General features: G+C 31.3%; 2 protein-coding genes across 4 annotated transcripts in view; both read right to left on the bottom strand.

Annotated features, from left to right (window-relative positions):
* Window positions 1-3,490: 3,490 nt before the first annotated feature.
* LOC108904266 lies at window positions 3,491-5,812 on the bottom strand. The gene is made up of 4 exons (XM_018706747.1): window positions 5,482-5,812; window positions 4,705-5,417; window positions 4,354-4,575; window positions 3,491-4,295 (listed from the first exon to the last, which is right to left on the bottom strand). The coding sequence occupies exons 1-4, from the start codon at window positions 5,598-5,600 to the stop codon at window positions 3,595-3,597; spliced, it is 1,755 nt and encodes a 584-aa protein (XP_018562263.1). The 5' UTR covers window positions 5,601-5,812; the 3' UTR covers window positions 3,491-3,594.
* A 2,613-nt stretch (window positions 5,813-8,425) lies between these two features.
* Window positions 8,426-26,899, bottom strand: part of LOC108904263 (DENN domain-containing protein 2A) — a 53,764-nt gene continuing 35,290 nt past the window's right edge. For 2 of the 3 annotated variants that reach the window (XM_018706741.1, XM_018706743.1), the window contains 6 exons: window positions 26,503-26,553; window positions 13,702-14,121; window positions 12,540-13,252; window positions 9,102-9,273; window positions 8,803-9,033; window positions 8,426-8,744 (listed from right to left, as the gene is read on the bottom strand). In XM_018706741.1, coding sequence (XP_018562257.1) covers window positions 8,541-8,744; window positions 8,803-9,033; window positions 9,102-9,273; window positions 12,540-13,252; window positions 13,702-14,121; window positions 26,503-26,553 — 1,791 coding nt within the window. In that variant the 3' untranslated portion in view covers window positions 8,426-8,540. The remainder of the gene's footprint in view (window positions 8,745-8,802; window positions 9,034-9,101; window positions 9,274-12,539; window positions 13,253-13,701; window positions 14,122-26,502; window positions 26,554-26,899) is intronic. The other variant, XM_018706742.1, reaches the window with a different exon arrangement.

Raw genomic sequence — 26,899 nt, 5'->3', positions numbered from 1 at the left:
TGTTCTATCACTGTCTCGCTAAAAGTGCGATTTCTTGTCTATAAAACGCCGCCTAAGTTAGATATTAAAAATCCAGTGTTCCAAGAGTTTGGTCTAAGAATGACCTTTTCGAAATTTCTTGAAAATAGTTGATAAAACCTCTTAAAAATTGGTATTGAGTTTAGTAGATAAATCTCCTATTCCGAATACCGTATGGAATATTTTTAGTATATAAAAAAATATCCCAATGTAATAATTTTTTAAATTTCTCTCGAATTTCAGATTAATTAATGCACAAGCTAATTATCTAAAACAATTTTCTAGTATTAAAGTTACGTTATAAAAGCTTATTACGAATCTCTTAAGTTTTTTCCAAATTTTATAAATATAAATTACCTGAAAGATTAGATGAATTGAACTCAAGTAAAATTTTGTGAATTGTCAAAATTCTGATACTGATAATTGTTTTCAGTTATTAATTTAATGGAGTTATGTTATTAATCCCACTGAAGACAGAAATTAAAAAAGAAATTAGACATTTCCCCAAGCCTCTATAGTTAATTTACAATTATATACTTGATAAATGCAAATGAATGGCACACATTTACCTCGCCTACACTGTACATGTTTTTGCAAGAAGCAATAGGTAAAAAAAATTTGGTTGCTCACCGATTGTCTAAAAATTGTTTCAATGTCACAATAGCAGCAGCGGGTTTTTACCAGCTTATCTTTTTTTAAGAAAAATTAAATTATGGGTTGTCAACCATGGGCACTCGAAAGGGGTTGCATATACAAGATATCCCAGAAATTATACCATTTTAATTACATATATATTTAACTCATTACAAGCAACAATTTTTGACAATTTTTTTTAAATGTGGAATTTTGTTCCCATCAAAATAATGCTAACAAATTACCTATGAATCAAAGAAAGCTAAGTAACATATTATCTCAACTAAGCGTTTCGACTTAGACAGTGGTAAGAATAATTTCATATTTTTAGAAATTATATTATTTTAAAAACTGAGGTTTTCAAAAAAAAATATTACAAAAATGTTGTCTTTGAAGTGTTAAAAGTGTGGTCAAAATTTTGGCATTTATTTTTGGGACATGTATAAAAACAAAATATTTTTTCCTTACAATGAACTGATCTCATTTTTAAACAGCTTGGCTATAGGATCAAATTAAAACTTAAATAGGTGTAACTAATAGTAATAACAATAGTTTTGTAAAGAATTAAAGAATTCCTATTTCGATTATGAAATGAAATATTTTGTTCGCATATACATATACAGGGTGTTTCATAATATGATGTGCAAAAATTTTTACGGTATTTAGAAAGTAATTTTCGGGGGGGGGGGTACCACCAATATATTTTTTTGATTTGAGCCCACCCTGAGAAAATATTCAAATCGCAAAATGGCCAAAAAAATTAGCTTTTATTTTTTTTTTATCAAAAAAATGTATTGGCAGTACTCCTATAATTACTTTCTAAACACCTTAAAATATTTGCACATTATGAAACACTCATTACATGTGCAACCCTTTTCGAGACTTCAAGACCGACAACCCAATTTTTTTATTTTGAAATTTCACCGATTTTGCAACATGTGGCCGAGTGTTGTCATACTGCAAATTCACTTTGTTATGTCTCTGCTTGTAAAGCGAATGTTTTTCTTTCAATGCTCAGCACAAACACATCAATAATTGTAGTCACTAGCGATCTACCGTGATGGTTTCTCATAATAAATTACACCCAGCTGATCCACCAAATGAATAGCAGATACTTGGAAGCATGGATATCAAGCTTTGCCGATGATGCTGACGCATGACCGGGCTGACCCCATGATTTATAAAGGATTATCGTAGCAGTCACGATAACATGCAAGAAACCTTTCCTTTTCTGCTATTGCAGCAGCTGTTCACACGAGTAAAGATGCCGTTCAATGTCTCTCGACCTCAACTTGTACAACACATAATGTCCATGCTTTTCAAGCATTCTTAATGCTTTCAGACGTTTCGAAACAGTTGCGTGATTAATCCCTAATGATTCTGCAAGTTCAACTGGAGTCTGACAAGAGTTTTCATGAAGTAGTGCCTCTAATTCTTTATCTTCAAAGTGTTTTTGTGCACCAGAACATTTTTTATCTATCTTCAACAAAATCATTATTGTCGAAGCGTCTAAACCAATCTCTGCATGTTGTTATATAGGTGCTTCAGCTACAGATTTCTTTTGAAGAAAGTAGTGGAATAAAATTCCCCACACTCTTTTTTTTTGAGACGAAATTCGACATGTTTAACAATATGAAAAAAAAAATAGTTTACACTTCTGCAAAATAACATACACCGTATTTCAAACTTGCTTCTTTATAGGTGCGTTACCATCTTAACCCTTTCGCTGCACAATACGTCGCTAAAATTTCTTCCATTTCTTTATCTGTCAATTTACTAGATATTTTTACGATTTTATTTTAAATAAAATACAATATATCGACAGCCGTACTAAATAGAAACTGAAAAAGAGATGAACAATCTTGACATTATCCCCAGTACCTCCTTCCATAAAAATAATTGCAACAGTCGCTATAAGCTTCGCCCACAAAAATTCCCTATACCAATTGTAACAACCGAGTCACCAATGCACATGGTTGCGAATATAACGGTTTGAGCAGCCTGATCCAAATTAACTATTCAAGCGAATTAATTCGTCTGGAGCAGTTTGAGTCCTATAAATGTTTAGCGAATAAATACGTCTGGAGCACTTAAAGGGTTAAACTACACACTTATAGTTCTGGTATCGCCACCTGTTGCAAAACAGCCAGAACTTATTCTATGTCCCTATAAATATTTATACTCCGCGGTCGAAATTATAGAGAGTGACTCGGACATAATATAAAAACACTATTACCATAATGTGTATAAAATATAAAATGATTTTTATACGGTTCAATATTATTTATGTTTGTGCAGCTCGCTACGCACATTGATAGAATCTATAATCGTCTATAGACTGAGTTACACTGAATGTCGATCTATATTCTATCTCTTGTCTTTTGCACTTGGTAGGGAATAGGGAAATGATTTTTTAGTGGGTGTAAATGGACTTGATTTATCAGTCCTGAGAAACGTCATAGCATAAGCGTAGACGAGGGGTCTAATTCCATGGCTATAATAAATTTATGAATTAAAAAAACACAACTGGGACGTTTTAAAATGCTGTAATAATTAAAATGGATCAAAGTGCCGGTTATAGCAAACCGTAAAAAAATATTAGATGTTATGTTTTATTATATTTTTTCAATATTTTCTATATTTTGTTGCCTTTTACGCAGACACACCAATGGATTTTCATTCCCGGCACGTTTCATCCCCCTTACTAGTTCAAAAGCTAGCGATGAGTCACTCTCTATAATTTCGACCGCGGAGTATAGGTAACAATGATCACAAAATCAAAAATTCAATATGAAAAAATTTATTTCAAAATATAAAACAAAACTATTTGCTATATATAACTCGCAAAGTAGGTAGCTGATTGATGATTAAAACAGAAAACAGAAAATAGAGAAAAATATTGTTAAATAAAATCACTAGATAAAAACTTATATTTAATAAGACTTACTTTATAAACGCCTGCTTATTTGTTAAAACCGATACGTCCCCAGTGTTATCCAACAAGCTTTGATCGATTGTGGTGTTTGTAACGTCAGACTGTAGTAATTTTCTGCTTACTTTTGAATCGTTCCGCTTGGGTTTCAGCCTGCCCTCGTGCTTTGTGATGTGTCCCTCTGTAATCAACTTTTTCATGTATGGCGGCACTACAACGGGTTCCTCCGTTGTCGTTTTTTGACTTTTTGACGGTTTGTACGCGACCTCAGGGAACTCCATCCCCACCAAGTTTTCTTTATTCGAGGACTTTGTGCTTGTGGTGGTTACAATCCGGGGCAACTCTCTCAACGGAACATTTTGCTTTAGCGGAATCCTGGGGCTACTTTTTATATACAGCGCGACGGGGCTGACGATATTTTTTAAATTAAGGCCGGATTTCGGGGGAGTAGGTGTTGTTAGTTTTTGGCGGAAAGGTATTTCAGGTATTTTAAAATCGGTTTTTGGCGACATTTTTTTAAGGGTGTATGTGTTGTTAACTTTCTTTTCTGCTGAGGTGGGTATATACTTCCTTTTTGGGATATGGCTCGTCTTGTCCCTATCACACGACAATAACTGTTTTTTTGAAGTAATTTTGTTACATGGAGTAGAAATATCTTTCCTTGTGGGTGTTTCTTCTACAATTTCGTCATTTGAAATGCGATCATTTAGACCTAGATTATAAAAAATTACGTGATATATTTGATATATTAATTTTAAATAAATAAATACCTTCATTCAGCCATCTGTTCATTTCTTCTAAAGTATCATTTAGCTGAAGTGAATCATCTTTCAGGGAATCGTCAAATTGTGTCAAATCTATCTCCGGTACAATAACGGGGGAGGTACTATATTCTTTTATCGTGGACAGTTGACGCTGCATATTTGGTGTTAGTAATAACTCCTCCACATTACGCTGATAACTCGTTTCTTCAAAAGCGTTAATTCTGTTACCTGTGAATTCATAATAAAAGTATACAGCACAAAGTTATTATTAAATTAAATTGATTTTTTTAAAACTTTCAAGTATAACTAATTTGGGACAATATAGAAACATTTTAAAAATATAAATTGTATCTATACCTGATGCACTGGACTCATTCACTTCATTTTGCTGTTCCTCACCATTACTTCCCAAATCATTTTCAAGTAGCTCATATTTATTTTCAGTCTTGTCATATTTATTAAGAAACTCACTCTCTTGAAACTCATCAGTTTCCTTTCTGAATGAAGTAATTCTTTCATCGCAACTTACATTACAATCTTCTGCAGAGTTGTCACTATCGTCGCTTAAAACAATTACTTCTCTCTCTTCTATTTCACTTTCTTCACCTACAGAATTAGTTTCATTGACTGAAATCTCTTCTTCAGTTGTTATTTGTTCTTCTTCTGATGGTACATAACTGTTTTCAACGAGAGTTTGTTGAAAGTTTTCTATATCATACTGAGTTTCTCGATTTTCCAATGCCTTAATAAAATCCATGCAAGAATCGTTCTGAACAGAACTATCTGGTTTACTTATCAATATGTATGGCACAATTAGAGGTTCATTTTGGCTTTCCGTGTTCTCTAGCTGGCTCTTAGTATTTCCTGTGGATTCCAATACAGAGGCATACTCGGACAATTCTGAACTTGGAACATTAATAACATGCGAAAGTTTTTCAAGAAAATCTGAATTATTGGCAACTTTTAAACTCTCATTTGGGGTGTAATATGCGGTTGATGTGCCAGATATGTCTAGTTTGTTCATAGCCTTAGAAAGAGATTCGTCCATTTTAGTATTCCGAGTTTTGCAACTAAAAAAAAAATATGATAATGCAAGACTACTTTTAAACTTTTTTTAAATATACAAACACTTACAGTACCGTATGTCTCCTATTTGGTTTCCTAGGTTGATATCTCTTTAAATCAGCATTTATTTCTCGCAACGTGACTGGTCCCCAAGCGATTTCTTCGTCACTACTGTAATACGACTCCATGAAGAGGTACGAGTTACTAATCCCCGATCATGTAAATTAAAATTAACGAAATTTAAAAATCTTTAGCTATTAACCGACAGAAAATGTTCAAATACATAAAACTTCCGTTACAAAATCAATCTAAACAAGTGACATTTAAAAGCATAGCCAACTTTATTTTAGTACAAGTCAAAATTTCCTAGAGGCTTAAGTTATAAAAATCGAAATATTTGTTCACAATATTTTAAATTATTAATGTGACATGCTCGAATAGAGTTAGAATAATGTGTGGTAAGTCATTCGTTGAAATACAGTGTGGTTGTCAAAAATATTAAAGTGACATCTATGAAGCTAATTTAAAAATTTTAAATCACGGTCATAGAGAAAACCATTTAGTTTTGTTTATATTTTTACGTTTTATGTCAATATTCTGTAATTTACTAAACAAGAGATAGGCATTTGTTCTTGTTGAATGTAATGAAACGAAGTCATCTTAAAAAACTATAATTCAATGCCGCAATACAATAGTTATGATTGCGTTCTTTATTAGAATTTCCCCGAAAGGGAGAGTCATAAGAGTAAATAAATAAGAGGCTTTTATTGGATAGAGCGGACGGATCATGCATTCACTGAGGCCATCCCACATTGGTGCAGCAAAACATTGTCCTTTATAGAAATTGTTAAACAGAAATTTGCCACCACAGATCAAATCTGTATTTCCAATCTTTCGATCAACAGAAATATAATGCATTGGCAGAAATATTTCAATCAACGTAGAATGTTTGACGTTTGAGGATATAGTTTATCTTCAGTACTTGAGGTAGGTTGCCGCGTTTTATGCATTAATAAATTTGTTATGTTTTAGATTAATACCTATAATAAGGGATTTATTGAATCAATCGTCTGAACTACCTTAATACTGTTTTTTATTCGTTTTTTTTATCCAATCAGTACCTGGTAGAACTAAACGTCAATGTTATTGTGCTCCAAATTCACGGATTTCTTAAATTAATTTAATAAAAAAATCCGTGTCCAAATTGCAAAAGCATATCTTACTATATGAATATCTGTAATATGTTCTATAGACATAAAAGGTTTTTCAGAAATACAAAAGACAGACAATTACTATGTATATAATCAGTTCGAAAATTATATAAATCAGAATTTACTCCGACAAACACATTATTTTTGCGAAGACCATTTTGAGTAAAAAATGTTTAAAAAACAGTAATAGGAAATGCTGTGCCAACATTATTTTTAGGATCAACTACAAGTTTACCTATTAATTGTAATAATATCACCTCGGAATCCTCGGATCATAGGACACAGTCTCAGGTCTCAGTTAAATTTTCTGTGACATGGTTATCAGTGCCCGAGAACTTATACTTGAAAATATGGGGAAACTCTGGGAACCACGTGACTTGAGATGGATATATAAGTTGGGGAAAGAGTCTATAGATGTCGCCACAAAGATTTTGTAGAATAAATTTTGACAATTGCAATTATGATCATTTCATGTCATTCTTGTTCATGTCTTCATGTTTATTGTTTATTGTTGGTTAGGTTTGGCGAGTGTTGGTGTGTGTTTTATTAGATATTTCATTCACATTTATTTATATAACATAATAATGTCTGATCATCATATAATCACATTTTTTTATTAATAATAAAATGTTTTTTTGTTTTTTTTTAATAAAAAATGTGATCAGAGGTAGGTAGTTTTTTTATGGATATCAACACAACGAAAAATTTAAAGTTGCATAATAAATCTCTATTACAAGAATTAATCTAATATTGGTTTAGTAAAATTATTTACTTGTAATATTTTTTTATTCACCGTGAAAGCTAATACAATATAGAACGCACTGAAACTCTAATCATTTTCACTCTTTTTTTTTCAAAATATGTACTGAAATTTGAAATTTTTTCAACAAACATTTTAAAAAGTTACAGTATCAAAATTATTTCTTATTTTAAGTAGGAAGACTATTAGAGCATTTAAAAGTGTCTTTAATGCTTGAGTGATTTTAATGCTTTTTATCAAATGTACTTATTTTCTCATGGTGACAAAAAAAATTATCTACGTGAAAATTATTTTACAAAATCAATTTCTGAGTGATCTGTGTAGGGTGAGATTTGTTATGTAATTTTAAATTTAGCGGCGGCAGAGTACTTAAAACAAATATTGAGTAGGTAGGTATATAGTTGTAGAGCGTACAACTAGATGGCGCTTGCATCTTTTACCGGCTACAGGTAATTTAACTCACTGTATTACCGATAATTCATAGAAAAGGAAAGCAATAGAAGTTGGAGAAAGTGTCAACAGTTAGCGCTGTTAATGACCACGAAATCTGTTCAAGTTTGATATCTATAGTATCATTTATCTAGGATGGTTATCGTCCGATGACGCGGGTAGCTACTAGCTACGCCTGCTTGATGTCGTCCTGGTAGCTCGACCGTAGACATTTGGAAAGGTCGGTAAATATATCGGAAAGTTCGGCGATTTTTGCAATTCGGTCGTCAGGCGTTGTGGTGAACGGCTTGTTGCTCGATAGAAGACTGTTCAGTTGCATTTGGGGAGCTTCGAGCAGAATTCGAAACATCCGTGAATTTTGAAAATTCGTCTTAACATACATTAAGGCTTGTAGAGCTGCTTAGGCGTGTTATAGTCTGCCTTTGATACACTTGTACGAGAAATATGAGTTTTGAGCATTTTGGTGGTTGGCTTCAAAACATCAGTGAATTTTGAAGTTCGCTCGCATGAGTCATTTTATAAAAGCTATACCACTTTTTGGTTTTTTATTTTCACGTTTGTGATAAAAGTGTAAACTTGTAAATAAAAAAGCTTTTAAAAAAGTAACGTTTAATATCTGTATAAAAATATCTTACATATTTATAATACTTAACATAACAAAGCTGCTTGTAACATATTTACAGAACTATCCTTACAGAAACGAGAAACTACCTATTCCACTCCAACAACTTATCTAATATAACGCTCGAGTCTTCAGATCCATACATTTGAATTTTTTTATCAAACTCTAGGAGGTTCTCGGGATTTTGCAGGACGGAGTCTAAAAAGGCCAAGAACATGTAGGTTTCAGTAAACATTTTTAGAAACCTTCGGATCCCTTTAGTTTTGCCATTTTTAAGGAACTCTTCTTTCTAAAACATAAAGACGCATGAAAAAACTGTTTCTTTGCCCAACGTACATTCACCCTACCTGGAAGTTACCGTTCACTATATATTTCTTGTAGTTTTTGAAACATAATATGAAAACTTGCAGATAAGCATCGCTTAAATACACGGAATGGACGTAGTCCATCGAGGCGGCGGCTTTATTGGCCAACGCTATGCTCCGTTTCCACACCTTTTGCATGCTGCCACTGAGGATTTTGTTTTCGTCCCCTTCTTCCACTAATACTGTGCTGCTGTCTATATCTACCACTATGCCCTGAAAAAATAATCGTAGTCGACAATATAAGTATTAACGTTTCAAACGATTGTTTTTTGGATGCTTACGTTTTCAACTTTGTGATGATTGACTACGTCAGTCGAGAGAACTCCGCATATCACTGGGGTCGGGCTTTCGACGATGTCCCACAACGCTTCGGGTAATATCGGTATGAAGGTGTGGTGCCACGTGAAGGGGTACAGAATACTTTGAAGGGAGTCCACGCAGGAGGATAATTTACTGAAAACAGGACGATTGTTAAAGCTGAAATCAAATTGAAAATATTTTTTCAAAAAGAATCGAGGAATCGTTACTTCAAAATTGGGCGTTCGTTGAAATTTCGGAGTTTTTGTGACAGAATTGTAAGATTCCTAGATCACTGTAAGATCTTGTCATGATTTACTTTTCGTAGTTCATACGTTTCAAAATGTTTTGACTCCTTCGACTGTTAAGAAAAAAAAATGTCCGAATTAAGTAAGTCTTTGACATTACAGTTTATACAGTATTTAATGAAAGTAACGGATAAATTCTATAAAATCGTTATACAGGGTGATTCACAAACGGTGACCAAAAATGAAACTTTGTATTTTTTAGTGAATTTTAAGGGGTCTTTTGTATAAAATTTATATCTAGGAGGCATCGTTAAAAAATACAGGGTGTTAAACTTATTTAAAAAAATATTTTTAATTTTCTTAAATAATTTAAAAAACCAGTAAGTGAAATATGTAATTTTATTTATCCAGAAAGAATTATATCACAACCTTTAAGTTTAAGGGGCTTAAATTTTCAACATTTAGATAATATACTTTTTTTGAAATAAAATATTTCCAAATTTTTTTTTAATGAAAACGTGCTTTATGCAGGCCAATCAATAGTGTAAAAAAAAGTATCTTGACAAAAATATTAACCTGTGTCATCATTTAAAAGACAGTCCATAGATATACTCCGATGTGTTTTCGATTCTCAACTCTTTAATTAATTAATTTGTTATTATTTTAGTGCAAAAAAACCGCGTTTTTTAAATGTTTTGCTTATAAAATCAAAACCATTGGAGCAATTTTAATTCTGTAAATGGAAAAGTTGTAGGAAATGAAATTTCGAAGAAAATGAGAGGTCGAGGGATTCGATCGGTTGATTAGAACCGGAGAAAATCCAGAAAAACCAGAAAATGCGGCATTTTTTTCAAAAATTCATAACAGTCATTTAAGAAGATTAAGAGCTGAAATTTGACACAGAAGTAGATAATTATATCAACTTTAAGTGTGTAAAAGGCAGGTGCTGTCGCACTATTATTTTTTGCGCAATTGCAATTTCAATTTTTTTATGCATTTTTTTACCGGGAGTCTGCTTGCGTTAAAAATGGTCCGATTTTAATTCTAATACCAGCGCTAGGCCGTTTGCACCCATGTTCAAGTGCATGTTTCATTCATTTCGCTGCATTTTAATGAAAACTTGAAATATACGTTTTATAGTATTTTACTTCTCTTTTGAAAACTGGTATTAGAATTAAAATCGGACCATTTTTAACGCAAGCAGACTTCCGACAAAAAAAAATATAAAAAATTTGAAATTGCAATTGTGCAAAAACTAATGATCCTACAGCACCTGCCTTTTACACACTTAAAGTTGATATAATTGTTTACTTCTGGGCCAAATTTCAGCTCTTAATCTTCATAAATGACAAAGTACTAAATTAAAAAAAAAGCCGAATTTTCCGGATTTTCTCCGGTTCTTTTCAACCGATCGAAATTTCATTTTCTACAACTTTTTCATTTACGGAATTGAGATTGCTCTTGTAATTTTGGTTTTAAAAGCAAAAAACAAAAAGAAAATGTTTTTTACACTAAAATGTAAATGTCTTTTAAATGATGGCACAGGTGGTATGCTGTTAGTATTTTTGTCACACAAAAAGTTTCAGGATTTCTCCCTGGTTATCCGATGGTGACCTTGACATTGACTTTTGTATTGAACATTTTTCTCGAAAATGCTCTCCCGCCGTTATTCTGCCGTTCCTGTACTTTTATTAGTTTGACCTTGTGAGGGCTCCAAGGTCAAAAGGGAGGGGTCACTCAAGGTCGTGTCTAAACGTAAAATTTTGCGCTCTTCAATTCTGGGGTCAAAAGTATAGGGTCCCATTTGAAAAATCATTTGACTTTGAAATGACATTCAAGGTCAATGCCAAGGTCACCATCGCAGAGCCAGGGAGAAATCCTGATACATTTGTATGTAACATTTTTCTATAAAATGCTCTCCCGCCGAGTTATTCTTCCATTTCGGTACTTTTGCTATACCCTGTATATTTTTACTTGCATTCCGAGTTTTGTTCAAGTATCTTTATAAATATCAAAGTTATACGACCAATTAAAACAATTATTAACTAATAAATAACATTTGTGGAAAACAACTACTTTTGGGGACCAATTGAATTATATGTACCTGAAACAGGATTATTCGCTAGTTGATCCACAAGGCATATACCGGTTTCAAACTTAATAGTTCTCATCAGAACACTATAGGCAAACTGACAGAGAGCGCCCTACTGTTTAGCGGGTACTACAAAACCCGTGTCGCGACTAAACCAAACAGTTTATAGATGTGGCATTACATTGTTATGTTAGAACCTATATTTACTCCACGTCTATAGTTAACACACCAACAGTTGCTAAAAATAAGTTTGACACCAGTATATGTCAGGTGGGTTTGACTGACGAACAATTCTAGATGTTTATTAGGGAATTAGTCGCAGAGTAGCTGTTTCTCTCAAATCATTAGTTTATACACTACAATGTCTGTAAATAGCTTCAAAAACATACATTTTTTAGAGAATAATATACAGGATGTTTGTAAACAAGTGCGAAATATTTTAGGGGGTGTTTGCCAAAGTAATTTGGGAAAAAAGTTCATACAAACGTAGGTTGAAATATGCTTCATTTCCGAGATACAGTGATTAAATTTTAATTTTTTATTTACTTTTATTAATTATGTTAAAAATTTTTAAAGATATTGACTTCAAATTTGGTGGTTGTATTTTATTTAGAAATATTGACAGCAACCTACTAGATAATGTATCAATAGAAATTAAAAATACACAACTTGCAGTAAAATAATAATATGTTCTTTTTTCCTCAAAAAAATGGAGAGCAATTTCACTCAGAATTGATGGCGGATTTCTAAAAAAATATCAAAACGGGAAGAAGTCAGTGGCGTACGATTTTTTTTATTAAAAAAAGGTTGTGGTATTCTCGCACAAACTTCACTTGTGCAAGTAGAAATATTCGGATCACCCCAAAAAATGCACGTTTATCCCTCCAAACCGTTTTTCAAATTTCGAGTCAATATTTTTAAAACTCTTTGAAATAATTAGCAAAAATAAATAAAAATTTAAAATTTAAACACCCTGTATTTTGAAAACGGAGCATATTTCGACGTACGTTTAAATGAACTTTTTTTCACAAAATTAATTGTCAAGCACAAAGTTTCGAAACATACCATAATCTATGCCTTACCTTATCTTAGAACTGATAAGTATGACTTTCCTCTCCAGAAGCAGCGAAGAGAATATCTTCATCAAAATATCCGGGGGCAATTTGTGAAGTTTCTTCAAATCCGAGTCTTCGTACCTAGAATCCGGATGCAACGTCATAACCAACTCCGTTTTACCCCCATCCTCGACTATGTAAGTGGGTATCGCGCAAGGATTCTTTATATCACGTTCGCTGATATAAATCTGATCCACTTTTTCCGTGTTCTTCTTCGCTATTTTATTAATGGTCCCGTACTCGCCGCATTTATTTATGTGCACGTAACTGACAAGGTCGACGGACTCCTCGAGATTCTCCTTGTTGTCAGTCTTACCCATCTTGGGTTCTACGTTGGTCAAGTCTATCTTTATCGACTCCCCCGGCTTCGGGAACTTCTGTTTGTAAAACTGGCCGATGAGTTCGTCTCTAAATTTGTTCTTTATGCCGTGTCTCGTCTCGAGTTCGGTGAGGATTTTCTTGTAGAATCTCGGGGCACGGTATTTGCTCAAGATGCAGTACGCTAAGGGGAGGCAGTGTGTGGAACCCTCGGGGAGAACTCTGCGGCAGTAGCCGAACATCCGTTCGCCTTTGTCATTCGTAATTAGAAGGGAATAGGCTTGCGCGCTGTTGGTGCAGTCTAGCGGAACGCTGTCGCTTTCTGGGAAGCATAAGTCTTCGATGTTATGGGGAACGTCAACCTGCGATGAAGAAAATATTAAAAATGTGTTAATTTTTCTATCGTAAGATAGAGGACTCTCCAGCGAACGCTCGCGCCTACACTTCTTTCTCACAAACTTTGTTTTCAATAAAAATACTTTTATTTTTACCATTGAAAGAGCATTTTATTTTGCTGCACACCGAAAGCAACCCTCATAAGTATTAACCAGGTATTCCTGTTTTATTTGTTGAGAAATACCATTATTTATTAAAATTATACTAAGTTGTAATAAAGTACCATATAAATTCAACATTTTATTTATGGAAAATACTTGGACAGGACTATTTCTATATTTAAAATATCGCTAATGTCAGAACTATCAAATGTTTTTTGTTTTATATACACATTTTTAAAATATTCTTTTGAATATCTATTCAACAAACCTACATTTAATGAAATGGAAATAACGTATTAAAAAAATTTACTTACACAAGAAGGGTACTTGAGTTTTATCTGCGCCACATCCTTAACTTTCTCAATGATCAAACAACAGTAAAACAAGGTATCCTTATGCACTTTAGGCTTGCAATACTTTGGCATGCTCTTGATGTATGTCTGGAATTTTGTGATGATGTCCGCCACCTTATTCTCATTGTCATTTTTATCGGAATCCGAGTCCTTTATGGCACTATCACACGTGAAACTTCGATCCAGCGTTTTCTGAAGGCAATTCTTTAGGTTCTCCACTCGGTTTGTACTATCGATATGGCCATAAATGTTCTCCGGTTGTTGAGATCTGGACTCGAAGCATTCTATTAGGTTCTTTATTCTCGCTGGTTCTTCCATGGGGGATGGGGTGGAATCCAAATCCGAAGTGAAGGAGGAGAGGGAGGAATTTTCAGCAGATATCTGGAAGAGAGGTTGTAGTAAAATAAAATTAATCGAGACCAAGTTTGAATGGAATGTAAATACGTACATTATTTTTTTTTTGTGTTGGAAGTGATATAGATTAACTAGATTCAACACATTTTATTATTTTAATATTTATAAATTATAGTATACAGTGTGGTAAATTGTCTCCCAAAATTTTTCAAAAAATAAGGGTATATAAACTCTTTTCCCATAATTTCCTTTTAAAGGGATTGGTAGATAATATTTTTTGTGATATGTTCAAGTCTTATCTTATTAATAAGTTAAACTTTTATTTAGGTCATCTGGACTCTAATTTATGCAATATTATTCAAATTCCATGTTTAAAGGGTAGGTTTAGGGATGACTATTTCATTCTCAACTCTTTAGTTTTTACTAAATATGCAATGTACTTTTGTCCAATCTTGATAAATCCTTTTCAAGACATTCAGGTTTACACATGAAAGTGCAATTATATATAATAGAGTAATACTAAATTTCTCAACATCGACTGCATATAAATTAAAATATTACACATTTAGACTAATTTACATACGGTAAGTGCTTTAATTATTGTAGGCTTGTCAATATTTAATAGTTATTTATTGTACCAAGGTGTATGTAAGTTAAATCTGTATAATAATTATGTAATCGACTCATTTTTCTCTTAGATATTGCTTGTAGATTAATTTATGTAAGTTAAAAAACATAGAAATGTTCATAAAGCCCTAGCCCTAGCCCAACATAATGAATCATCATGTCTTAATTAAAAATATTCTTTATAGATATACCTACAAATTTTAATTTAATGTGAATAATCTATTTTTCAAACTGTATAACATTGTAACTTTATGTAATATTAAAAATTTAAGAAAAATAAAAAAGGACTGTTTACATCCATCAATTGGTTAGGAAAAAAATATGTGCAACCATAGACAAGATATCATATATATAAGAAATGTGCAACCCTTTTTGAGACCGCAGGTTTGGCAACCCCTAACATATTATTTTATTTCGCTAATTCCTTCAGATTTTTTTCTCCATTTAAGTTCTCTTTGTGGGTCGAGAAATCAGCCTTTAAAAAATAATAATGATGCCTTTATTTATATCACAAAAAGATTTTTTACAAAGAAGTATTTAAAGGATGGCAATATTCACCATACGGTGCTCTTCCATATCCAGGAAAGTAAGGAAGCATTACAAATATTCGCTATAGCAAATAAAGTAGCAAACATAAAAGAGAAACAACAACAATTATTTAAACACATAACACACCCAAATGCACACTCATATCAAAAATTAAATCCAGTAATAATAAAATAATACAACCAACTGATACAATAATTAACTAATAAAGATTTTAAGACTTTTTTTAAAATTGTCAATAGACTTGCAGGACCTGACATCATTAGGCAAAGAATTATAATTTTTTATAGCATTGTAAGAAAATGACCGGTGAAACAGAGCAGTCCTATTCTTTGGTACACAAAAGTTATAGCGGTTACGGATGGGCAAATGAAGCACATCAAAATTCATAATGAGCTTTGCGGTTAAATATTCAGGTTAATGATATAATAATAACTTAAAAGTCAAACAGGACAATTGGATCTGAAATCTAGCACTGAGGTTAAACCACTTCGAATTTTTAAAACTAGGGGAAATATGATCAAACTCACGAAGACCATAACTAAACCTGATTTAGAACTTTCTGGAGACATTATTTATCTCTGAAGACCAAAACAGGCAATGGAGGATAATATCAGCAAATCACACATTTAATTTCAGTACTAAGAAGATCTTTATGTATGTAAACGACTTTCAGCTTGCTAAAAGATTTCTGAGTAAGATAGTTGATATGCTTGGTAAATCTAAGAGAATTGTCTACCCACAACCCAAGATTTTTGCAGTTATCAGTTGGAACAATAGTATGCCTATTCCAAATAATAGTAAAATCTGGGTTATCTACAATGATGTTCCTTTTATTTCCAAAAATTAACATTTGAGTTTTAGATTCATTTAAAATAAGATTATGAGCCAAAGACACCTCAGAGATAGATTTTATTGTTAGATATACCTACATTGATCAGGGCCACAGCTCAGAAGGACAAAAAGAATAATATAATTGATTGTCATCTGTATACATTAATTAAAAGAAAATGGGCTTTGGAACATATTCTCTAAGAAAAATTATATAAACATGCATGCATAGTTGATATACATTATCACTTTTTATGAGCATAAAAGTATTTATTATACTTATTTTGTGTATATTATATTAGAAAACCGACTGTTACGAAATATTTGCTAAAAATAAAAAATAATGGTAAGAAAAGCATGAAATTAACCTTTATATATATATATATATATTTTTTTGATTTTGCATTCATTGTTCCGTATTTGATTATTAGCAATCAATAAATAATCAACTGATCAATCAAACAAACTTTTTTATGTTCGTTTCCACCAACTGTTTTAAGGTTTCCTAGGGAAAGAATAACTGACACCAAGTAACCCTTTTGATTTCTACCGAACCTTTAACCTTTTTGGCATTAGTGTGAATACTTATTTCAAATTTTCTTAGTCTTTGCATCCACAAGAAAATATACCTAAAATGCAAGCGTCTTTCATTTCTTATTTACGAATGTCAATTGTTGGAAATCATTTCAGGTTCACGATCTTATATCTATTCTTTACCTAATCGGAAGTTTACGGAAATGACAATTAGTGGCCTAAAAATACGCTCTTACCGACATTTTTGAGGTTTCAAATATTGATCACTACCATCAAAACGTTCTTTAGAGAAGAAATCCCATAGCGCCCACCAACTGCACTAATTTTTTAGACGTTCAGGGTAATAAACAGTACTGTAATAATTATTCCTCGTAAATTAATAGAGTAAGACGGGAAACACAAACCAATATACGGCGCGTAAGAAATCCCAGCGCTCTACGCGAGAATGTTGGTAAAACTGAAGGGTAATGTAAACATTTTCTCTGTTTACAAGTGAGCGACAAACGATTTTTGTGGATTCGCCGGATGATATTTACGTGAGTCACCGCGGCAGTTTTTTCCCCGAGGATTTACGGTTAGACAGTAATTGGTTCTCTTAGCACGCTATTGTGTATTATGACCAAGTAATTTAACACAAACTAGTCTATCTGTCATTTACCTACGAGGGAGATTGAAATATATAAACTCCAAAATGGCTAGCAACTCGTATGCCCAAAGTCGGCTTCTGTTAATGTAAACATTCATCGAACATAAATGTGTTAAATATTTGTAGATTACTTGAACAAAATCTATAGCGCCAAGTTGTATTACCTATACACCCAAAGTCCCAAAGTACAGTTGCGTAATTTAACTATAGCAAAGTTTTCAGCATAACGTTTTGTGCTGTCATTCCAAAGAGTGATCGCAAAATTGGCCTGTTTTTGAGACTTTGACAGAGGCGATAGGAAAACTCCTAAAAATATTTTAAAAATATACAAAAACTCCTCATGAAAAATGAAAATGAGCATCAAAGCGAAAATTTTCGAAAATCACCCTTATTTAGGGGTTGATAAGACAAAAAAGTAAACAAATTAAGAAACATCAACAGTTGTAAAACAAAACCCCAAATATTTCTATGTTGTTATCAAAATAATATTTCTTTCACATTATTTACAATTTTTTTAAATTTGGGGGATGATTTTACCCCTTGAGAGGGACGATTATTTTTGAAAATGATTGATAATGTATGGGAGTACTTGTGTACAAATTATTCTAATGAATGTATTTCGAAACATAATTTTTTTCATGCATTATAATTATTTTATGTAGGTATGTACTTTGAAGCCGATGGTTGAACTTAGGGGTGGTTTTACTCTCATTTGGGGGTATTTTCCTTCGTATCTAGTGATTGTGGGTTATTAACGGTTCAATTATCACGTATAAAAGAAAAAGAAAAACATTGTAACTTTTAATATATTTTTTACATTTTTAGGCGTTTAGGGAATGATTTCACCCCTTTAGGGATATTATGGGTTGATTTTCAATCCGGACAAGACCGTATCAAATACGAAATTAGATATTTTCACGTTCATAATATTGTTTTGATAACAACATAGAAATATTTGGGGTTTTACAACTGTTGATGATTTGTTGACATTTTTTGTCTTTTCAACCCCTAAATAAGGGGGATTTTCGAAAATTTTTGAAAAACTGAAAGTGATCCTCAGTTTAATTTTTCACGACGAGAATCTGGATATTTTTAGAATATTTTTAGGATTTTCCCTGTCGCCAGAAAAACAGGCGGAAAAATGGCTTTTTTTGCGGTCACTCTTTGAAATACTGACTTATCAGCATGGATTCAAGGCAAGTAGATTCACCTTAACCATATTGTTAATATTATTGATACATTAGATATTTGTCACTTTTTCCTTTGTAAATTATCAAATTTTGGTATGTCGACAAAATTTTTAAAATTTTTCGAATGTTGTCTTTGTAACGGGCCATTGAAAACTTCAGCATCGTATAGTATTACATCGACTGAAATTTTTGCTACTTATGCGATACTTCAGAGATCACTTGTCGACCTGTTATTACCCAATATGTTCATTAATGATAATCTTAAAATTTTCTTTTGAATGAGTAATGTCAAAATACCAAATAACATTCATTTGTTGAATAGTCCAAATGGTGTGCTGTTTGTGTAACTTTGGCGAATATTTGTCGAGTGAGGACATATTTTAGAATGTACCTATATGCACCATCCGCACGATACTGCATTTAGAAAGCCGGGAAACTTAAAATAGTGGGAACACTTCATTTATCTGACCCTCCCTCATATATCAGTTAAATTCATACCGATTTTTTCGCAGAAACGCTAACCCTTTTATATTTTTAGACTATACAGGTTTATGTTCATTAGTGAACGTCATCTTGCTACTCTGAAGATGTTAGGAAGGTCAATTATGTTTGATTTTTTATTATCTAGGCTGTACGCTGCATACCACTAAACCAAATGTTATCAAACAATCGTTTTATACAAAGTAGTGTCTTAAGAACACTTTCAGATAAATCGAGTAAATTTTCAAAAACATGTTTTTCTGCATAGTTCAAATACGTATTTTAAAATTCAGTTATAAAGAAATTATTTAATCTACCTCTAATGTAACAATATTACATTTCCAAAATTCGATATTTTTCAATTTAAAATGTATCTTTTAAATTTGGTACATGCATCTATTACGGCTAATAAATTTCATTTGGGAATGAAAAATCAACAAAATAATCCTAAAACTATTTTGTTTCCGCTTTTGCAAAAAATTGAACTAGGTATCTGATATTAAAGACTATTAAAAAAACTTCGAAACGAAAAGATCCTGTTCCAAGTTAACCATTTCCGAGAAAAATGCTTTAAAATTTTGGGGTACCTACCTTTAAAAACGAAAAATTGGCCTATTTTGCTTTATAATGAAGCAGAATTTGAACATAAATTACAATTACATACATAACTGTACTAAAATTCCCCTAATTATGTTGACTGATTGATAAAAACTGTGAAATTTAAGTAATAATAATTTACCCAGATCTGTTAACGAACACAAGTCTGTGAAATTCCTGCCAAAAAGCATTAAATGAGATTTTTTTCTCATAAGACCTCTTCATAAAATTTTTAAAGATCCCCAGTATTAAGTGGTTTAATTAAAAAAAACGACATGAAACAGTTCTATCCAATTTTATTAAAAATAACGGCCATTTAAGTCCTTTGGGGTTTTAGAATTTTAATAATTTTTCATTCAGATGTAATTTATTACCAATAATGTTATAAAACGTTTAACCGAAGAAAATATATCGATTTGAGAAAAATATCTTTTGGGGTTACTTATGTAATTTGTAATTTCTTGCACTATATTTGAGATTCCTCTGTATAAAATAGAGGAATAGAGCAATAAATGATTGCGACTATACGGCTTAATTATAAAGAAATAATATTCTTTACAAATTTGTTGTATAACAGTTTGGTTTTTTTGGAAAATGTAATACCGCAATTATTTCAAAATGACTTAAGAAATATTTGTTATAAAAGAATACATAACTATTAAAATAGACTGACTATTTCCAGCAACTGTCTATCATTAGATCTGATTAGATCAGAATTATGCTTCTCTTAAGTAATAAAGACCAATATCATTAGTTCTAATAACTTGGTAATTCCATAAAAAAAATTGTTTATAGGCGCACTTCAAAGAATCATCTAAATATAAGATATATTAGATATAATATATCTAATATAATAGTTTCCAGGCATTTTTAAGACATTATTTAGCCCGTTACAGTTTCGACAAATGTAAATCTCCATTCTAAGGTAGATACATATACTACTGTAAAAAGGGAGATAATTGTTACAGGCCTTCAAACCACCAAGTTTTGCAACTATACTTTTTCAAAAACAAACAAAAATTATATAAAGGTACAGGATACAGGTGGCAAAGTATTTTCTTGTAGGTTGTATGTTCAGGAAACGGAAAGTCAATTACTTTATAATTATATATACATTACATTGCACATACTTTAAATATTACAGAGATGAAATCATCTAGGTTCACGTGAATTAAATACTCTGTTTCGAATGAATATAATATCGTCGCTGAAAATGGTATTGCGGACTTTTCCAATGGATCATTACTAATCATAATTCATAACGAACCTTAAATAATTTATCTATTATCTCAATTGGAATGTTGCGCCTTAAAAAATGTAATTACTGTAAGGACGGTAATAATAATTACCTCGGCATTTATAGAACCAAATTAAATTTTCACGCTTAATCATTTCCACTTAATACCAACTTTTTGTTCATCTCTGCAAATGAAAAAATGGACCACAATGGTGACATTGAGAAAACATAGTTACTAAAGCCACAACATTAGTGAATATTTTTATTCTTATGATTTTACTGACGCAAGCAAATGTGGATACTATAAATTAATAACGGCCAAATCTGAAATAAATGAAAAATGTAGATATTTTTGGAAGACAGGATACGCTGTTAGTAGTAAGCTGTAAAGTTAGTAGAAGAAAAAGCCTCCTATATCATGCCATGTGTTTTATTAGGTAAATATATTATGTGACTATTATTGAATAGTCACAGCATTACAAAAATGTATGTAGATTCTAGTAAGCAGTGATAGCATAAATATAAAGTCTTAAGTCTTAAAAAATCTAAGTTCTTTAGCAAGAGCGTAAGTTCCTACATTTATTTAAATTTGCCATAATTTTTTTTATTATTGTTCAGTGCAAAGGTATATTGAGAATATTTTAAATCGACAGATATCATGTTTCATATCATGGACAAAGTTTTTTATGGCACTTGGAATTATAACATTAAAATTATCTAAAAAAATTTGTTTATAGTAAAAATATTTTAATACTGAAAAATATGTGAATTTGCCAGAAAACATTCTTATAGTCATTGCTAATGAACTTATAGATACAGCTGTAAATAATAAGAGTTCCCAACCTAACATTTACACTGTCTTTTTAGACCCCTTTAGACGTTTTAGATTGAAAACCTCTTTTTGTCCACAACTGTACATATAATTTAAAAGTAAACCATAACCTCAACATTAATATGTAATTTTCTGTTTAGGCTAAATATTTTATAAAAATATATCCCTAATAAAACAACTTTAATCGCATCATAGATACTTATCGAAAATGATAACCAATTCATTTAATTTTGAATTGTTCGTAGCGATGTTTATGCAACCACAAAAACACACAGTTACCAGTTGCTGTCTAAATAAATAGTGAATGTGTTTGTTTATTCTTTGTTCCATCCTATTTATAATTATTATGCAAACGGAAATACATGTCAACTGTGTTTGGTAAAGCTTCTGACATTTAACATCCAGACTAGATAAGAATTTTCTAAAGTGAAAGCAAATCAAGTGTAGAATTTATTTCATACATTAATTAATTATTAAGGCCAACCTTATACACTTCTAAAACTGTTCATAGGTTACAAGTTATTCATACTGTTCGTTTCAATAATCTATGAAATCATTTGAGAGATTGTTCACACTCTTTGGACAAATATGTTCCATTTATAATACATAATATATAAGCATTTCAAATACTCACTCCTGCGAAATCGACCATGCTGAATAAAAGTTCTTGGCTGAATAAAAACGTAGGAATATACATAACATGTAAAATTAAGTAGCGAAAAATGATATTCTAATCGTTTTCACCATACACTACTGCGTTAATGCAAGAAAGATATCATTTAATCTTATCAAAATCAGATAGGCTCATTTATTAAGAAAGATTTTTTCATGTTTTCACATCAAGATTAAATAAAAGTAGTAGCACAATATACGATTAATTACACTTCGCATGGGTATTACTGTATTACTTTTTATTATCATAAGAGTTATATTTTAAAACGATTATATCACGAATATCAACCAGGAAATAGTATTAGAGAATTTAATCAAAAAGTGGAACCTAATCCTATTCTTTAAAGAAAACTCAAGATCTAAGATATTATGGACTCACTTATACCAGAGCATATGTAAACCAGCAAATTCAGAACGAGTGAAAATGATAAAATGAGACGAAATACAGCTTTTAGATGAACAAATATTCCTTATACTCGTAGTAGTAATTTACATCTATATTAAAAAAATTTGGTACATATGATAATAAAAATATTTTACCGATATTCCGAAGCATTTCCGTTTATGTTGGGATTATATTATATATTTATCCTTTAGTCTGTAAAAAATATGTACCCACTATTATCTTTTTTATAATTTAGTAAATAGCATGTAGAAGATAACATGTAAAATAATAAAAGCTTGTGTATTACAAATATAAAATACAATTCCGAGCCTCAATGACAGGCAATTTTAAGAAGCTTCATACAAAATCAATTTTCAAGGCCTTTGTTAATATTAATACATACATTTTAACATTTTGCTGTAAAATATAATTATACCAGTCATTAAAGTGATTTAAAACACGTTATTTGAGAATCTAGTTAACGCAGACGCATCATACAAGTAACACATTATCTATATGTTACTCTGAAGGTGATTAGAAAAAGATCGCGAAGTAACGCTACAGCGCACCGTACGAAACCGGTAACAACTGCAGTTATTGGCTGCGCGTATACGTGTTTTAATATGTATTCTAATAATGCCGAACGCACAAAGTGGTAAAAAACGACCTTTCGCTGATGAAATAGGCACATTTATTTATTTTTATTTATACTTGCCTGTTTATTTATTTGTTTACGACGAACACGTCGACGAAAACCCCGAGTTTTAATAACAAAACTATAATCGATCCTTAAAATTAATAAATTTAGTATTTTTAAATTATACAGGGTGTTTCGCATAAGAAAATATTGTGATTTAACGCAACTTACCTTTATACTAAGCTGAACCCCTGATAAGTTATAGGTCTTAAAAGTGAGGTTTCGAATTTCGAAAAAAATCAATATCTCAGTTACGCTTGACCTTAGAAAAACCAAATTTGATACACGGCGTGAGTGTTAATTAGTGTTAGCTTTCTGTGAAGGAAACTACAGAAGAATATCGGAGAAGATTTCCAAATCGGGTAATTCCACATAGAAACATTTTCCAATGTTGAAAGACGAGCTCGAGAAACAGGCTAGTTTTTCAGTAACACTCGAGCACGTGCTATTGCAATCAGGGCACAAGACGAAGAACTTATTTTGAATACAATTGAAGGCGACCCACATATTAGTACTAGAATTCTATCTCGTCAAAGTGGTGTATCGTAAACTTCTGTGCACCGAGTGATCAGACGTAATCTACTATACCCATGTGATATCCAAAAATTACAGGAATTGTTACCGAATGATTTAGTTAAACGAATGAATTTCTGTCTGTTTATTTTACATCAAGCCATTAATTTTCCAAAGAAAATACTGATGAAGCTTGTAGTCGTAGATATTACAATTTTACATAACTATCATGAGTATTCCGATGTAAATCCTCATTCAGTAACTTCTCAACATTCCCAACGCTAGATTAAAATAAATGTTTGCATCGGTGTTATTGATCGGTATTTAATTGGTCCAGTTATTTTACCGAATCGACTAAATGGCGAAACTTATTTAGAATTTCTCCAAAACACTCTCCCGGATCTACTTGACGAGGTGCCACTACAACTCAGACTGGAACATTGGTTTATGCATGATGGAGCACCCCCTCACTTTAGTAATATCGTTAGAGACATTTTAAACAGCAGCTATACATATAGAGTAAAAGTCAGAATTGAAATTTACATTTTAAAATTTGTATTAGGACATTATTTGAGGTTATAAACAGATTTGTTTTATAAAAATGTTGTGTAAAATAATAAATAATGGTACTTCTCTGTTGAGTATTTTCCTGTTTTTTTTTTAATTTATGAGCACCCTGTATATCTAATCTAAGATGTTTGTATGACAGTTTAATTTTTTCGAGGGGCAGAACTTTTTATAAAGAGTGACATTTTTCGATAAAGTCAAATTCAAAAGAGTTTCTCCTCTTGTCAACTCCATCCGTGGACACACTGTATATACATTATTAATAAACTTTATTGTACTTAAAATCTCAAGTTTTTACTAAATTATTTTATTAAAAAAGTAAAAAAAAAAAAATCAAAAAATCTTATTTTTTGCTTTCTTTAAAATTGTTTATTAACGATTTTTTGCATAAAATTTTCCTTTTAAATTTTTTAAATGTAAGCCATTTCGATGAGAAATTCAATTCTCTACAAAATTTTTCTATGAACTATACCGAAATTTTGCTTCGTTTTCGTGGTATATTTAAAAAACTGCTAAAGTGCCTTTTCACCCCTAACTTCAATTTAAACCCTCTGATTTAAAAGCACTCCGGGGTTTTTTCATTTTTAATGACTCTTCGAACAAGTCATGTGATGAAAAATCCTTGAACGTCTTATTTATTTCCCTTTTTGCAAAAAATGAGAATTAAAAATCAAAAAATTGGCTAAGTTTGAGCTGCCATATATCAGTCAATTTTCATCCAAAAATACTTTAAATCCTCTTGTTTTGAAGGAAATTTTATCTATTTCTCTTTTTATAAAGCAATGCCTATACTTATCTTTACTCAAAAAAAACTAGAGGCAAAAAAGTAAAAAAAAATCAGAAAATCGAACTTTTTGCTTTTTTTAAATTGTTTATTAACGTTTTTTTCATAAAATTTTCTTTTTAAATTTTTTAAATAAGCTATTCAATTCTCTAAATACTTTTCCTATGAACTATAGCGAAATTTTGTTTCGTTTTCGAGCTACAATTAAAAAACTGAAAGGGGTGCATTTTCACCACTATCTCCAATTTCCACCCTCTAATTTAATAGCACTCCGCGGTTTTTTCATCTATTTTAATACGCTTGCCTAGACGAATAAAAAAATATTATTACGACCCTGATCAGCGCAACGGAATGAAACTGCTGGTTTACATATTCTGTGCTTATACTTATAGCTATAACCTATAATATTAATTATTATATTAGCGAGCTACATATATGAAACTAAATACCTAGTAAAATATTATCTAAACCTCCAATATGTTTCTAAATATCTATCTCTAGTTCAGTCTTAATTCTGCATAATATCCAAGTACTTTTTTAAATTAGAAACATAGCAACAGCTTCATAAATAATTAGTTGCACTTAGTCTCTAAATATCTCGCTATATGTTGTAAACATTGTGGCTGTTTCTGAGAATTTAACAAACATATTTTCATATCAAAGTGGTTATGGGCATATGGAATGTTATCGTTACCAATATTTAATTTTCCAACTCGAGGGTTCTAATTGTTTTAAAAAACAGTATTTTGTATTTCTATCTAATTTAATCGAGACATGTATATTTTTTATCTACTATCATTTCCATTAAAAAATTACAGCTACAATTAATTTTTTATTATGTAATGACTGACGACCCTTATAAAAACGACTAAAATATAATGTGTCTGATTATAATTGATGTTAACATCAAACGTGAGCGTTATCTATGGAAACTTCTATATGATAGTACTGTTAATAAACTGTCACCCATATAATCCACGGTAACTAATAGAGTTTATTAAGCTTATACTTATGTAAACAGCAAATAATTGTAAATAAATCACAGAATAAGTGGTAACAACTATTGAAGAAAAGTATCTAAACTACCACCAAGTAAAATAAGATAAAAAAAAACACAAATCTAATTCTTACCGCCCACTACTATTTTGGCATATCCAAGAGAATGTTTATAAGATGTTTTAAATATAATATTGAATATTTTACTCGTACTCCGAATATGCCAAAATTACCCTACAACCCCATTTTACAATATATGTAGTTGCTACGGTACCTGTCTATTCAAACTGCCGCTTAATTTCAGATCTACAGCCTTGTCGTCGTCCTGAAATAAAAAAAAAGTTTATACGTAACTGGTAAAAGTAAGCAAGACGTAATACTCTCTCTATGTATAAAACTGGACATCCGGAAGGTAATAAAATTGAGAATGAAAAGGTGAAAGTAAACAGTAAAATCAATTATCCTTATATTAAGGATGTTTCATTATAATTGAATACGACGCTAGAAAAAAATACTTGAGATTTCTCTGAACAAATTATAAATAATTCAGTGATAAATTTTTTATATTTTTTCAGTACGTAAATTTTCATAACGTTCCTCAATCCCGTCAAGGCTGTATCAAATATTTAAAAAATAAACAAGTTAATAAAATAAAAATGAGTTAAAAAAAG

This window comes from Anoplophora glabripennis, unplaced genomic scaffold (assembly GCF_000390285.2).
Source record: "Anoplophora glabripennis isolate ALB-LARVAE unplaced genomic scaffold, Agla_2.0 scaffold46, whole genome shotgun sequence".
NCBI lineage: Eukaryota > Metazoa > Arthropoda > Insecta > Coleoptera > Cerambycidae > Anoplophora > Anoplophora glabripennis.
Note: the sequence above shows the minus strand (reverse complement) of the source record. Positions and strands in the feature narration are given on the sequence as shown.

Excerpts from the sequence above, each read along its gene's own strand:
- LOC108904266 (XM_018706747.1), bottom strand. The coding sequence starts at position 5,600 with ATGGAGTCGTATTACAGTAGTGACGAAGAAATCGCTTGGGGACCAGTC. Across the intron at positions 4,576-4,704 it reads GAATGAGTCCAGTGCATCAG|GTAACAGAATTAACGCTTTT; the intron begins GTATAGATACAA and ends ATGAATTCACAG. Across the intron at positions 4,296-4,353 it reads GAACAGATGGCTGAATGAAG|GTCTAAATGATCGCATTTCA; the intron begins GTATTTATTTAT and ends TTTATAATCTAG.